This window comes from Cetorhinus maximus, chromosome 10 (genome assembly GCF_964194155.1).
Source record: "Cetorhinus maximus chromosome 10, sCetMax3.hap1.1, whole genome shotgun sequence".
In the NCBI taxonomy this organism is placed as follows: domain Eukaryota; kingdom Metazoa; phylum Chordata; class Chondrichthyes; order Lamniformes; family Cetorhinidae; genus Cetorhinus; species Cetorhinus maximus.
Window position 1 is genome coordinate 41,888,262 of NC_135888.1, and position 16,225 is coordinate 41,904,486.

The following is a 16,225-nucleotide window of genomic DNA, read 5'->3' on the forward strand; positions in this document are numbered from 1 at the left end:
AGAATTGAATTGGCTGAAGACTGGCATCTGTGATGCTGGGGACCTCCTGAGGAGGCTGAGATGGATCATCCACTCAGCACTCTGGCTGAAGATTGTTGCAAATACTTCAGCCTTATCTTTTGCATTGATGTGCTGGGCTCCCCCATCATTGCGGATGGGGATATTTGTGAAGCCTCCTCCTCCAGTGAGTTGTTTAGTTGTGCACCACCATTCACGACTGGATGTGGCAGGACTGCAAAGCTGAGATCTGATCCGTTGGTTGTGGGATCGCTTCGCCCTATCTATCACTTGCTGCTTAAGCTGTTTGGCATGCAAATAGTCCTGTTTATTGCTTCACCAGGTTGACACCTTTTTTAGGTATGCCTGGTGCTGCTCCTGGATTGCCCTCCTGCACTTTTCATTGAAGCCCCTCTGCAGGTCCCTCTTATTTTGAACTTCGAGGACTGTCTGCAGCCTGTCAGTTTTTTGATTTTGATTTTTCCATGCTTTTTTTTTTAAAAAGCTTTCTAAACTTTTAAAACTTTTCTTTCTTTTTAAAAGAAAGTCCCAACAGCGATTGCTAGCTTTAAACTCTGGAGATTTCTTCTCTTTTCCCTTTGAACTCCAGGAGACACAGCGGGCTCATGGTCTGATCGAGGCTCGTCTTTTTAATACTTAAAGCGACAGCCGCTCCTCTGAACTGCCTGCCCATTTTTTTTTCTTTCAGGAAGCTGTCTTTTTCTTTTAAGCAGCTTCTTATTTACTCTAAAGATTTTCCTCTTAAACTTCTGACTCTGCCAGCCAACTTTTATTTAACTTCTTTTGCTTTTAACTTCAGTGCAGAATGGCCACCACTGCTGCAATCTGCTGAGCCCTAGGACTGCAACCTATTCTATAATGTAAGTATAGCTTCTTTTTGATAACTTCGCTCACTGCCTTGTGAACTGTCCAGTATTTTTCATACTGCGTTATTCAGTGTCTTGCAGCGCTGGGATGCAGCGCTGTGTCCCATCAGCTAAGCACTCACTGAGATGAGTGATGCTAAATGCAAATGATGATACTTGGTGGTCAATAGAGCCTTTAGCAGGCTCTGGAAGTGCACATCATAGCTTTAGACAATGTTGTGGGGAGCAATAGGACAGGAGTGAGGATGTATTAAGCTGAAGTCTGCTCTTTATTGGCAACAACTCGTGACCTTGAGGGCCTCATGGTGTCTGAGCATTTTGGAGATTGCAAGGCCCAGGGCTGTCCATGAGGGCACAGTGTGTGTCTTAAAGAGGAGGCATTTTAATATCTGGAAGACAAGTGGTGAACATCATCATCCTCAGGTGGTCCACATGCATAGTAAGGTGAGAATAAAAGCCAGAATTGCTGAGAGTGTTGGATGTTAACGTGATAGAGAAGAAGGTGACACAGAGGATTGAGTCATCCCAGATTAGATTCACACCTGTGGAACGTCCTTGGCTGCCTTGGCCCAGGTGTCACCTGTCAGCTTCACCATCGAGGTTACACAGGGTGTGTTGTCTCGTTGCTGGAGATGGATCTCCTTGAGGAGATTTGTCACATTGAAAGTGTATAGCTACAAGCCCACTGAGGATAGTGGAACAGCTCCTGGCTCTTGTAGGCTGCCGCTGTGACTGGGATGCTGAAGACATGCTTGAAAAGGCAGCATCTGACACCTGATGCTGGGAGACCCTCCTCCAGTTAGCACCTCATCTCAGCAAGGACACATGCTGCCAAGGGTTCATCATCCTTCAAAGGGTCAGGATGATGTGAGTTTCATGTGTAACTATTCACTTCCATATTGAAGTGCCTGGGTGAAATGAGAGGAATAGCAACGCTGGTGTTAATGTTGGCCCATGATGGAGGCACATGACCAAGAGGGTTCTCAGTTATTGCAACTCGTCTTCCTCCTCATGGAATCTGGTGGCTATGAAGGCCTCACACGCACGCCTGCCTCATCTGGCTGTGTCATAGCCTCTTCCCCTGCAGTCTCGGCTTCCTCATCCTCCTCATCGAAGGAGACGTGCAACTCCTCCATGTCGGCATCTGACAAGTTGCCCCTCCTCTGCAGCACCAGGTTGTGCAGTGTGCAGCAAGCCACGGTGATCTGTGAGACCCTCCGTGGACTGTACTGGAGTGCTCCTCCTGATCTGCCCAGGCATCAGAATCGCATCTTTGGGATCCCTATGGTGTGGCACAGCAATGTTCAGCTAGCACCATGAGCCTCATTTTTCCTTCTTTGTGCAGAAGTCTGAGGCTGCCGCACAGGCATCATTAACCACGTCCTTTGCGGGCACCCCTTGTCACTGAGGATCCATGCCTAGACCCTGTGTGGTTCCTCAAAGATGTCTGGGATCTGTGATCTACTCAAGATGTATGAGTCGTGGTCACTTCCTGGGTATCTGGTGCAAACCTGCATGATAATTTTCTTATGGTTGCAGACCAGCTGTACACTGAGTGAGTAGAAGCCTTTCTGGTTTATGTGTTGGAGTGCCTGTAGCCAGGGAGCTTTTATAGCCACACGAGTACAGTCGATGGCACCCTGCATCTGGGGAATCTGGAAATCTCAGCAAAGCCCAGTGCTCTGGTGACCTGGCTTGCTTCATCTCTGTCGAAGTTGATGTAATTGTGGGCCTTGGCAAAAAGGGTGTCTGTGATCTCATGTATGCATTTGTGAGTGGACGCTTGAGAGATCCTGCAGAGGTCTCCAGTGGAGCCCTGGAAGGAGCCACTGGCGTAGAAGCTGAGTGTGGCCATTACTTTCACAGCCAGAGGCAATGGATGCCCTCCCAGTAACTGTGGCACCAATTCCTGGAGAATGTGGCAAATGTGAGTCACCAGATCCCTGGACATGCGGAGGTATCAGCAATACTGTTTCTCGCTCATCTATAGATAAGACATGTGAGTTCTGTACACCCTCAGTCAAGCGAGCCGCCTACACACAATGTTCCTGTGAGCCTCATCCTCCACGTCTGGAAGAGGCCCTGCTGGCCCTCGGTCTTGAGGGTTTTGCACCTCAGTTACAATCTTCTTCTTCTCTCCTGCCTGTATGCGATTATGCAGGCAGCAATAAATCCAGCCTCCATCTTCCTGATGGTCTCCTCTCTGCAGCATCAATGAGAAACAGACAAGTGTCAGCATTAGTCTCCAAAGGTCCTCTTTCTGTCAATGGCTCATCAGTGAATGTGGGTTCAAGGGCTTTGTTCCCATGTCGGCAACTACTTGCCCCTGAAATGATGGCCAGAACAGAGTGTGTAACAAGGTGCTTCCCCCAACCCCACCCCCCAACCCCACACCACCTGTACATGACCGTCTGTTCTGACATTGCTTTGGCCTGACGCTTGGGATCCTCATTCTCTGCACTCTTATACTACATTCTTGGGAATAAACATAGAGTAAATATTTAGTCAGGAAATGAGATTATTTGAGGGGGGCCTGAGGGTTCTCTTCTGTGAACTGCCCAGTGCCACAATTCTAACAGGCTTCTGAAGCTTGTCCAGTCACCCTGCTCTGTGGTTCCACACTGCGAACAAGGGGTTAAAACAAGGAGATCAATTAGTGTCACTTTGTGGGAATCACGTTCCTGATTCCCTGCGCTGTCATTGAAAGGCCCCCAACATGTCTCAGCTCTGCCTCTCTCTTCACTTGGGAATGCGCAGGTCAGTTGGGTGCCCCTTTAATCGGCCCCCCTAATCCATGCACCTGCCCTCCAATCAGCCCTCAGCCCCCTCCCCAGCAAAGCTTCTCCTCATTTTAATTTAGCACTGTGCCATCGCTGCAGATTGGAAGGTGGCGGTGCTGAACTCTCACTACCAGACCAGGTTGCACCCTCCCTGTGTCCTGGAGGAGCTTAATGTTCATGTTTCCCTCTCAATTCTCCCTCTGTAGTCATTGATCCCATCATGATTGTGGTGGATATCCATTTGTTAGCCCCTGAACATTTTGAGGTGGATGTGCCTGTGCCCCGTGTGGATCTCATCCCCCTGTATCTTAAGGCCACTTGCACAGTTACACATATAGCCCACACCCGCCCCCACACACCATTGGTTACCCCCACAATGCCTTCTCCTCATCTGTAGGCTGCAGATGCCTACCCTGACTGAATGTGCCATCCGCAGCCCAGTGTGATGTTAGAAATCCCACAGACTGAGGCGCGTGATATTACAACAACGCCCTGTGCACAACATGCTGGGTACGACTGACACTGGACTGACATGCCCTCCTCCTCGCTGGACTGAGACAAGGACAGTCTTTGCAAGCTCAACAATGTAAACTGAAGCACTTCTTCCCTCAGCGTTCCTCCCATTCTGGCCCCAAGAGGCCTGTGCCAATCTGTAACATAGTCTCTCCCCATCCTGGTGCTTTGGACGCTAATCCCCCACACCCCGCCCCCCCCCCCTCCCCCGGACATGTGTCTGTTTGCAACCTTCCCCACTCGTACCCCCCAGTACAGCCCTAACCCGGCAGCCCTTTAAAGCCACCTGCCTTACCGCTGTTCTGGTAGATAGAGACTTGCCTCTGACACCTCGCTGGCACTGCTTACCACAAGCGCTGCACGATTTAAGGTAGGCGAAGTAACTTCGAAGTCATGAGCAAAGTGCAGGTCACCAAGTGCACGTCGCTTATATGCCGCTGTGAAACACGTCGTTCTAATTTCACGCCAATGTGCCCAAATGATCCAGTGTGGGGGAGAAATGATTCTGGTGAGGAATCCTTATAATGAGATGCAAATGTATTGAAATGACATTCCCGACGTGCCATGGTGGGAAATGCGGCCCACCATCGAAGGCTGCAGCACACAATTGCAAACTGGTTTTACAATGCCGTAAAACCGATTTTTGGCCTTCTCATGATACTTTCCACTCCCGCCCGCCATGTCGCCCTTGGCAAACGGGAACGGAAAATCCCAACCAGAGGGTCTGACATGAGGTTTCTTTAAATCACAAGGGAAATAGCAAAGTTGACCAACAACTGTCACATGCAGAATGATGTCAAAATCTTCGGGTAGGCGATGAAGAAAATTTGTTTACGTGCAATGAAGGAAGCAAATAAAATCATGAATTAAGTGCAGCCCAAAGGGTGTGCACTCTCTGAGAGTTGTTAACGTACAGAACAGATTCTGGTTTAGACAGGTTTCACACCATGGCTGGACTAAGATGAAAATTGTCCTGATGCTGCGCATGGGTGTAAGTGATGGACAATGAGAGGGGTTGAAAGATTTTGCGCCAGTTATTTTGGGGAGTTATATCATTTTCCAATACCATTGGAACCTAACAATGTTTTGAATTGTTTTCTGTTTAAAACTTAAGAACGATTGTTCATATTTTCAAAAGCTGCAGGACCCAGTACACAGCATTCTGTCTATCGTAGTGCATCTTGCTTGACAACAAACACTATTTAATGCTATATCATGATGCCATGGGCCGTAACTTCCTCAGAATGCCAATCAGCATCGGATTGCCACTCCATGCCCACCTACCTACGCCAAATTTCTTCCAGCCTGTCTTGCCCAACCTTCCAACTCAGGCTGGGCACTCACGCAGCACAGCTGTCTCCAAAGTCCAGCATTGAAGTCCAGCACTGTCGAATTGAAGGAGGACACGCCCCCATTTTTACAGCACTAGCTGCCGTAAAGCAGGTAAGTTTAAAGGTCCCATTGAAATTGACAGACCAGGGATAAGGTAAGTGTCTGAGGTAAGTGAAAAGGATTTGGGGGTGGGGGTGTTCAGAGGTCGGGTGGGGATGGGTGTCGAGTGTCAGACATCGCGGGTGGTGTGGGGGGAGTCGGACATCGGTAGGGGTGCAGCGGGCTGGACATTTGTGGGGTGGGGGGGGTTGGGGGTTGGAATTTCAGGGGTTGTGGGTCGGACATGGGGGGGTCGGGGGATAAGAGTCAGGCCCGCAGGGGAGGGGGAGGTGGTGTCGGGTGAGGAGTCCTGTGCGGGTGTGGGGAATCTCATGAGGGGTCGATGGGTGGGGAATACCGTTGGGGGTGGGGTGGTTAGTCAGGGGTGGGGGAGTTCCCAGGGGGGTCGGGGCTGTGGGGTGGGGGGGGTCCCCTGGGGGGATTGGTCTGGGTCTTTACAATAGTTACCCAGGAGTAAGAAGAGGTTTTAACTCTTCTAACGTTTTCTGGGTAACTATTGGTATAACCCCAGTGGAACCATCCGAAGTTTGTGATTTAAATCGTATTTTCAGATGGTTCCCCGCGCAGCACAACTGCCCAGAGGAAGTTAGTACTTCTGGACAATTGCCGTGCAAACCTTTACCTGGGAATTTCCCACAGGTATTCCCCGCGGCATCTTTGGGGTGCCCCCAAATCCAATGCTGGGGAGCTTGGAGGTTATGGCCCCATGTCTTCTTCCTAATAGCGATTCAACTTCAGCAACATAAGCCAGAGCCTGCTCACCATTGTAGCTACGAGGTGTTCCCAGTGGCATTTGCACATCTTGAAAAGAATAACATGTTTTCTTGTGCACAAACAGTGGCAAGGGATCCTTATACTATCCATCTTCAACACCAACACTATTGTAATATGCCTTCAAGGGATGTCAGCATGGCAGCACTTGAAGGGAAATGCATCATGTGATCCAGTCTTAGCTTCACTTTTGCTTTCAGCAGAGCACACACACACACACACACACACACACACACACACAGCTCTGATATCTTCAGGTTTTATAGTTATTGTCCCGGCCAGAAGCCAGGGAGGAAAATATCTATATATAACTACGTCAGCCTGGCTACTTTACAGCTCTTTTTTCCTGTTTTCAAAATGGACAATTGCTGAGCTGATATAATTGGCTGCAGATGATCATATGCCCATTTCTGGGAGATTCTAAGTTGTTCCAAGAAACAAAGACTATTTAATCATCCTGGAATGTGACTTGTATAAACATTCCAGCCAAACTTAATCTCCAATGTTGTGCTAATGACCCCACCATTACATGCTCCAAAACACAATGGGTTTCAACCAGGCACCTCATTAGCTGAATAGCTCGGCCCGAAACCACCCTGTCACATGACCAAGACTTGAGCTGTTTGAATTTCTTTAATCATACAGCCCCTGAATTTTATCTTCAGCCCTTGTTTGACCTCAAGAGAGAAGCAGGGCTCCAAGCAAGTGGCTCGTGTCTATCTACCATTTTACCATCCAACAGGTAGCAACAGAAAGAGCTCTGTCCAGGTCAATGACCTGGCCCCTATCTACACTGTGGAACGTCTGTATCTGTGCCTTCAAGACTAATTTATTGCCAAGTGCCTTCTCCCATTGTGGAATATCTCGCTTCTGGAAAGTCGGATTACCCTGCAACAGTTCCAACCTGCTAACCTCTGAAGGAACACACTACTGGGCTTTTGATTCTGTACTCAAGTGAAACGATAACTCTTATTTTTACCACAAACAGAAAATGCTGGAAAAACTCAGCAGGTCTGACAGCGCTGTGGAGAGAGAAACAGAGTTAACGTTTCGAGTCCGTATGATCCTTCTTCTGAGCTGAAAAGAAGTGGAAATGTGATGCGATAGGTGGGGGCAAAGAAGAGATTGACAAAGATGTCATGAACTAAAGGACAAAGGGAGCATTAACATTCTGTCCCCACTTATTGCTGGCTCTCTATCCAGCTTCACCTGCTCCACCCCCCTTTAAACAGTATACATTTCGTCACGTTTCCACTTCTCTTCAGCTCTGAAGAAGGGTCATACAGACTCGAAACGTTAACTTTATTTCTCTTTCCACAGATGCTCTGTCAAACCTGCAGAGTTTTTCCAGCATTTTCCGCTTTTTTTTCAGCTTTCCAGCATCCGCAGTATTTTGCTTTTACTCTTATTTTTATCGTGGATTTGCGCTGTATCCCTTTCTTTCCCTTATCCCTCTTTTGTTGTAGGAGTGCAAAAAGGGATGGACGTAGCGAAACCCCTTTCCCTGCGTTTTGGTGAGCGTGTAAAATAAACCAACCCTCTTATTTTACCTTATCTTGAGTTTGCTGTGGGGTTATTAATTGAGGATTGGATGACTCCAAACTGAAGGGTTGGGGAAAATATGCCATCACTTATAAAGGGAGAAATCAGAAATCAAAAACATCTTTCTGTTTACGGACGGGTAGTGAGAGGAGAAATCAAGGCTGTTTAAATTAATTCCCCTCTGGTCCGTAACACTATGTATAACTGTCTCATGTATCTAGTATTCATAAATGAACCCACAACGTGTTTACCCAATCCTTTATGAGCAATTAGTGCCTTGTGTACAGTAAACAAGCCTAAGGTATTATATCAGTATAATAACACGACAGGCACCAGATGCAACATATTACACACAGGAGTGCAGGGAACAGTGCAGTCCACATATTTTTACTTAGTTCTGTTGAAGAGTCATACGGACTCGAAACGTTAACTGTGTTCCGCTCCGCAGATGCTGCCAGACCTGCTGAGTTTTTCCAGGTATTTTTATTTTTATTTTTGTAGTGCAGTCCACATGTTGGCAGTAGCAGAACAGGAACACTTGAAAGCAATGCAATGATGTTTTTCTACGTTGCTATGTCATTGTTTTAATATGATGTGCACCCAAAACCTTGTCAACATTAGGAAAGGCTTCCCCAAGACCACGGGTGACAATCCTGCTTCAAATATACATTAGCAAATAGGCATGTATAAATACTTCAATGTCAGTATAGTATGCGTTTGCTGTAAGTGCCACACCTGTAACATTTTTCTCCATCAAATTTGTTATCGCTTAAAACAGTGTATCCCCTGATTCACTGTGAGCAATGCCTTGGCAATCTGCATATACTTACTATCTTCAATTTTACAAACCAGTCAATTCTTGTGAGCCATCGGAACCTACCCTGTTGACATCACAAAGTGTGACAACATTTTTTACATTTGCAGCACAGAAACAAGACATGTGGTTCTACAGGTCCATGTCAGTGTTTAAGCTTCACACCAGCCTCCTCCTACTCCTCTTCATGTAACCCCATCAACATACCCTTTCACCTCATTTGTTAATCTAGCTTCTCTTTGAATGCACCTATGCTATTCACCTCAACTACTCCTTGTGGTGGAGACGCCCATACTCTAACCACACTCTGGTTCACCTGAATTCCCTATTGGATTTATTAGTGGCTGTCTTATATTTCTGGCCCCGAGTTTAGGGTGCATCGGCAAGTAAAAACAACATCTCTACCCTGTCGAAACCTTTAATTATCTTAAAGACCTCACTGTGCTGTTAGTCAAGCCTGGATGTGCTTACTGAGAAAGAGAAACTAAACTGAAAACAAGCTAGAAGGTCCAGTTGGGGACACCAATGACAATGGGATTCCAGGTCCTGGGAGCATTTCAATAATGTATCAAGGTTTAAGGGTACAGATAGGCTGCACTGTACAAGCACTAGGAGGTACACTGCACTGGGGGCGGGGTCCCAGGGTCTGGAAGTACTGACAACCCGTGATCCTGGAATCACAGGGACAAGAAAAGAAGGGATCCTAAGGTCTGGGAGCACGGAAACAGACACAAAAGAGGGTGGGCTGACTGACTACTGGAAGGTGGGAGGCAACCAGGAGTTGGGTCAGGGGGCTAGTGGGTGGGTGCATGTCAGCAAACCTGGCAGGCAAGGAGGGCCAATAGCACCCTGGATCCAGGAGCATCTCGAAACAGGTTAGCCAGGTGTTTCAACAGGGAATAAAAGGACTTTGGAGCAGGGAGGACATTCAGGCCACTGCTGGTGTGGGGAGAAACAGGATCATGGGCTGGTCACGCTGAATATCCTTAACTGATTTCAGAATTTCTATATATTGTGATATAATTTTTACCCAATAACTTCTTGTTTCTCTTTTACACACACAGTTCTTTTCGCTCTCCCCTATATAGAGACGCAGAAACAAACATATCACAGAATCACTGACTTTTAACGGCACAGAGGAGGCCATTCAGCCCATCGTGTCTGCACTGGCTCTCCAAATGAGCATTGTGACCTAGTGCCATTGCCCTGCCTTTTCCCTGTACCCCTGCACATTGTTTGAACAGAAACAATCACCCAATGTCCTCTTGAATGCCTCGATTGAACCTGCCTCCACCACACTTCCAGACAGTGCATTCCAGACCCAAACCACTGGTTGTATGAAAAAGTTTTTTCTCACGTCACATTTGCTTCTTTTGCAAATCACTTTAAATCTGTGCCCTCTCGTTCTTGATCCTTTTACGAGCGGGAACAGCTTCTCCCCCTCTACTCTGTCCAGCACCCTCCTCTTAGCCTTCTTCTGGCCAATCTATCCTATCCTCATGGCTGAACTTTCTGATCCCTGGAACCATTCTTGTAAATACACAGGCACAGAAACACCTGTCACGCTCATATTGACATTGGGTTTTTCTCTTTATTCTATACTATACCATAAGGAAGGGATTTCAATACATGAACACAATAGAAATTGACTTTGTCCTGTGCTCGATCTGTCGAGTCCAAATGCTGCACATAAAACAGCATCACAGTCTATTGCTAGGAAAGCTGTCAGAAACGCCCTGCTAGTACACATGGAGAGAGCTTTGCCATACTCACCGCGTCTCTCCCGGAGTCAGGGACCTGCAAAGAGCTAAGAGCAGCTGTTGGCAGCTGGGATCCTCAAGGAGAGAGCGGACCAGCTTCTCCTTATCCCGGTGCAGTCCCAGCACCAGACTATCCACCGTTTGCTGGAAGCGGCTCGGCTCCGCAGACAGCAGCTGGCTGAACCGCAACATCCCGGCTCACCGGCAGACAAAAAATGCGTCTTTAATCTCTCCCTCCGAGGTATTAAAATCACCCCTCCCGGCCCGGAGACCTAGGGAGCTCTGAACCTGGACAAAGTGGGACAGAGCCCGAGTGGGCTCAACGTCACACGCGTTAATTTCGGTGCAAATAAGGTCGGAAATGCGGCGTAAATTAACAAACTGAGATTACACAGGGCGACATCCTGACTCTCCAGCTTGCTTTTCCGGGGTACTCAAACTTTCTCAAGCAATTTCACATATTTCACATGTTGACAGGTGGCTCTCGGTCCCACCCCCTTTGTTCCTGGAGAATAAGTGTCCCTGAGTCTCCAATCAGACTCCGGGAGCTGCCCCCCTCCCTACTCCCGACAGACCCGCCTGGGAGAAGTAGCCATGAGGAGGGCCAAATACTCACTAATCTTTTTGCGGTTGGCCCTCGCCATAGCTGGGACACTGCCCGGCCCTCCAACCTGACAGTCTCTTCAAGTCTGTTACATTTTCTCAACTAATACAAACATAGCAGCTCTGCACAGTTTTAATCAAAAAAAAGTGATGGAAATATATATTTACAACAAAAACAGAAAATGCTGGAAAAACTCAGCAGGTCTAACAGCATCTGGGAAGTGTTATAACACCACCACCCCACCCTTAGTCCTTTAGTTCATGACATCTTCGTCAATCTCTCCTTTGTCCCCACCTATTGGTGGCCTTCTATCCAGCTTCACCTGCTCCACCCCAGTCCCCAGTCCTCTGCTTACAGCTGTGGTATTGTCACTGACTAGTATTCCAGAGACCTAGAGCAATGCTCTGGGGCTCAGGTTCCAATCCCACCATGGCAGATGGTGCAATTTGAATTCAGTAAAAATCTAGAATGGTGATGACCCATGAAACCATTGTCAATTGTCAGGAAAAGCCCACCTGGTTCACTAATGCCCTTTAAGGAAGGAAATCTGCCGTCCCTCCCTGGTCTGGCCTACATGTGACTCCAGACCCACAGCAATCTGGTTGACTCTTAAATGCCCCCTGAACAAGGGCAATTAGGGATAGGTAATAAATGCTGACCTAACCAGTAACACCCACATCGCACGAACAAATAATTTTTAATAAGTGTAAATTTCATCACATTTCTACTCTTTAGCTCTGAAGAAGTGTCATATGGGCTTGAAACATTAACTCTGTTTGTCTCACCACAGATGTTGTTAGACCTGCTGAGTTTTTCCAGCATTTTCTGTTTTTGTTTCAGACTTCCAGCATTCACAGTATTTTGCTTTTATCTTATGTATATATATTTACTTTGATAATATATAGGGTGAAGGTGGAGTCGAGACTACAATAAGATCAGCCATGATCTTATCAAATGGTGGATCAGGCTCGAGGGGCCGAATGACCCACTCCTGCTCCTAATTCGTAAGTTCATATGTATTTGCCATTCCCCATTTGTTCTACACTGATAGCTATAATGGTTCTCTGCAATTGTGATCTTCCTCATCTTTGATCTCACTGTGATCTTTCATACTGTCAGCTACACCATCCTCCTCCAATGCCTATCCTTCATTATCCGGCATGCAACTGCCCCTCTTCACCTATCCATCATAGCCAGAGCACCTCCAGTATTGGCTCTGCTTCCCACCACCCCACCCATAACATGACCTCCAAAACCCCCTATATTCGGTACTCTAAAGAGGGATTATCCATTATCAAGAAAGTAAAGGAATTCCCTTGCACCTGTCTAGCACCTTTAGGACCTCCGAAAATGCTTTACAGCCAACCAACTCAGTTTGAAGCATGGTCACTGTAGTCATGTTGGAAACACGACAGCCAATTTGCGCACAGCAAGATCCCACTGGCAGTAATGCAACAATGGGCAAATATCAGTTTTTGTGGTATTGATTGAGAGATAAATATGAGCCAGGGCACCAGGAGAGCTCCCCTGCTCTTCCTCAAAATAGTGTCATGTAGATAGTTTCTAGTATCTGAGGTGTAACTGAGAGAATGTGCTGTTCCTCCAGTTTGTGTTGAGCTTCACTGGAACATTGCAGCAGGCCAAGGACAGACATGTGGGCATGAGAGAAGGGTGGAGTGTTGAAATGGCAAGCGACAGGAAGGTCCGGGTCATGCTTGAGGACAGACCGAAGGTGTTCCGCAAAGAGGTCACCCAGTCTGCGTTTGGTCTCTCCAATGTAGAGGAAACCGCATTGGGAGCAACGAATGCAGTAGACTAAATTGAGGGAAGTGCAAGTGAAGTGCTGCTTCACTTGAAAGGAATGTTTGGGCCCTTGGATGGTGAGGAGGGGGGAAGTAAAGGGGCAGGTGTTGCACCTTCTGCGGTTGCATGGGAAGGTGCTGTGGGAGGAGTTGAGGTGTAGGGGGTGATGGAGGAGTGGACCAGGGTGTCCCAGAGGGAATAGTCCCTATGGAATGCCAACAGGGGTGGGGGGGGTGAAGGGAAGATGTGTTTGGTGGTGGCATCATGCTGGAGTTGGATTTTTTTCAAATAATTTATATATTATTTTAATATATTTTTCTTTTCCCACCTATTTCTATTATTATTTTTAATTTATTTCCATCCATTGTTTTATCTCCACCTTTTAGCCTATTTCGATCCCTCCCCCACCCCCACTAGGGCTATCTGTCACTTACTCATCCTGCTTTCTACCCTTAATGTCACCATTAGCACATCCTTTAGCTAATATCACCATCGTCAACACCCCTTTGTCATTTTGTCTACTACATCTTTGACAATCTCTTCTTTGCCTCCACCTATCACTGGCCTTCTATCTACCCCAACCTATCCCACCCCCCTCAAACAGCTTATATTTCACCTCATTTCTATTTTTCTTTAGTTCTGTTGAAGAGTCAAATGGACTCGAAACGTTAACTGTGTTCCTCTCCGCAGATACTGTCAGACCTGCTGAGTTTTTCCAGCTATTTTTGTTTTTGTTTCATTAAAGACATCTCTGCCATTGTGATCTTCCTTCAACGCCTATCCTTCATTATGCAGATCAGTGGTATTGGCATTTCCTGCTTCAACCCTTCCCTATCCAATCATAGCCAGGGTATCTCCTCCAGCTTTGGCTCTTCTTCCCAAACCAACCATCCCTCCCCTCACCCACCCCTCAGCACCCAACCCCCCACCCCAGCCCTGTAACATTACCTCCGAAATCCCCATGGGCTGCCAGGGTATATGGAGCAAGCAGGAGAGCGGGATTAGACCAGCCGGGCTGATGGGAGCTAATGCCCTGTTTCCGCGCTCCGACATTGTCGATACAATCATAGGATCGCACAATGAGGAATTTAAACAAAAACCTGCCACCCGCACAACTCCCACAACACTAGGTGGTGCTGTCAAGAAAAGTACTCGAACTTTTCTGGGAGAGTTTTCTTGCTCAGTTTTTGTTGGTGTGTGTGCAGCTCGGTGCCCAGCGCTTCCCCTCCACAGGAGGAGGTCGGTGTCAGTGTCAGTCCTGTTAGAGGGAGCGCTGCTTGTTAGCGCGGTCTGGGACCCTGAGCCAGTGACTGCGGCACACGGGAGTGTTAACCAGGCTGCTGAAATGGGGACATGAGAACAAAAAAACATTCTCACACATTTTAAAACACACCTTACGATCATTAACTATTGTGAAACCCAAATATCTGAACATCAGCCTTGTAATTGTTTATCGGAAGAGCAGACTCAGCCCTTCACCTGTCAAAGTATTTTAAAACGTTGATATAGTTACTGTTTACAATATTAACGGTATTACAGTGTTTAGTTCAACAGTATTTATTAGTGTTTACAGAATGTTAGTTTTTACACAATTTTACAGTATTATTTATATAATTATACAGTAGTCAGTATTACAGCGCTTACTGTATTTATGTTATACCACATACTTTTACGTTATTAACTATGTATGTTATCATATTTAGTTATGCATTACAGTATTATACTGTCTGTATATACTGTCAATATTTGTTAGTGTTAGCCATCAGTACTTCCGTTGCAGTATTTATTGTACAATATGCTATGTAACCTGATTGCTTTTTTATAGTATTTCTTTATATTACATATATATGATATGCCCAGTTAGTCTTCCTGTACATTACCACCCATATTATTACAGAAACAGAGAATCCTAAAGTACAGAAGGAGGCCATTCAGCCTGTTTGTCTGTGCTGGCACCTTGAAAGAGCTATCCAATCAATGCTACTCCCCAGTTTTTCCCCATTATCAGTTCCCTTCAAGTTTACGCCTGTTTTCCCTTTGGAAGTTACTATGAGGTCTGCTTCCACCACTCTCGCAGTTGGAGTGAGTGTTGCATATCTTAACAAAATGTGAAAAAAATCTCCTTATTTTAATATTTATTAATAGCGGCATAGAGCACAAGAGCACGAAGGTTATGTTGAATTGTATAAGGCACTAATTCGGCCTCAACTGAAGTGTTGCATCCAGCTCTGGGTGCCACATTTTAGGAGGGCTGTGAAGGCATTGGAGAGGGTGAAGCAAAGATTCACGAGAATGGTTCTAGGGATGAGGAACTTCAGTTACATAGATTGGAGAAGTTGGGACTGTTTTCCTTGGAGAAGAGAAGGTTGAGAGGAGATTTGAAAAAGGTATTCAAAATCATGAGGGGTCTGGACAAAGTAGAGAGGGAGAAACTGTTCCCTTTCATGAAAGGATCAAGAACGAGAGGGCACACACTTAAAGTAATTGACAAAAGAAGCAAAAGTGACATGAGGGAAAACTTTTTCACGCAGCGAGTGGTTGGGACCTGGAATTCACTGTCTGTGTGTGTGTGGTGGAGGCAGGTTCAATCGAGGCATTCAAAAGGGAATTAGACTGTTATCTGAAAAGGAAGAATGTGCAGGGTTACAGGAAGAAGGCGGGAGAATGACAGTGGTGAATTGTTCATTCAGAGAGCTGGTACAGACACAAAGGCATGAATGGCCTTCTTCTGCACTGTAACAATTCTGTGATTTCTCCTATAGTTCCTTTGACAATGTTTTTTTTTCAATTCTATGACCTCTGATTACCAACCACTTGCCAGAGGAAACAGTTTCTTCCTACATCCTTCCTCAACACCTGCATCATTTTGACACCCCAATGAGGGGCACCCCTACCTCCTGCACTCAAAGGAGAACAATCCCAGTTTCTCCAATTTCTCCACATAACTGAATTCCCTCATCCCTGATATCATCCTGGTTAACCTCTTCAGTACCTGATCCAAAGCCTTGACATCCTAAATTATGGTACCCAGAATTGCACACAGTACTCCAGTGATTTGTGAAATTTTGTTATTGTATACAGTGCCCCTGTTTACAAAGCCAGTGTGGCATATGCTTTCTGAACTGTCTGGTTCTGCCACTTTCAAGATATCAATCCCTAGATCCCTCTGTTCTTGCTCCCCTCTTAAAATAGTATTATTTATGTTATACTGCCTCTCCATATTGTTCCTCCCAAAGTACATACTTCACACTTATTCACATTAAAATGCAACCACCATGTGTCTGCCCATTTCCCCAGTCTGT

The 16,225-nt window shown here is 46.4% G+C and overlaps 2 protein-coding genes across 5 annotated transcripts in view; one reads left to right on the forward strand and one right to left on the reverse strand.

The window, feature by feature from the left end:
* Nucleotides 1-10,998, reverse strand: part of LOC144685624 (uncharacterized) — a 163,640-nt gene extending 152,642 nt beyond the window's left edge. Inside the window, exon 1 of the mRNA XM_078550338.1 lies at nt 10,530-10,998. Within this exon, the coding sequence (XP_078406464.1) occupies nt 10,530-10,708 (179 nt within the window). The 5' untranslated portion in view covers nt 10,709-10,998. The remainder of the gene's footprint in view (nt 1-10,529) is intronic.
* Nucleotides 5,602-16,225, forward strand: part of paxx (PAXX non-homologous end joining factor) — a 43,189-nt gene continuing 32,565 nt past the window's right edge. The window contains exons 1-2 of one of the 4 annotated variants that reach the window (XM_078550339.1): nt 5,602-5,663; nt 12,026-12,124. The gene's annotated coding sequence lies outside the window, so the exon portion shown is untranslated. Of the gene's footprint in view, nt 5,664-7,875; nt 7,915-12,025; nt 12,125-14,157; nt 14,423-16,225 lie in introns of those variants that run through there. The other 3 variants (XM_078550340.1, XM_078550341.1, XM_078550342.1) reach the window with 3 other exon arrangements.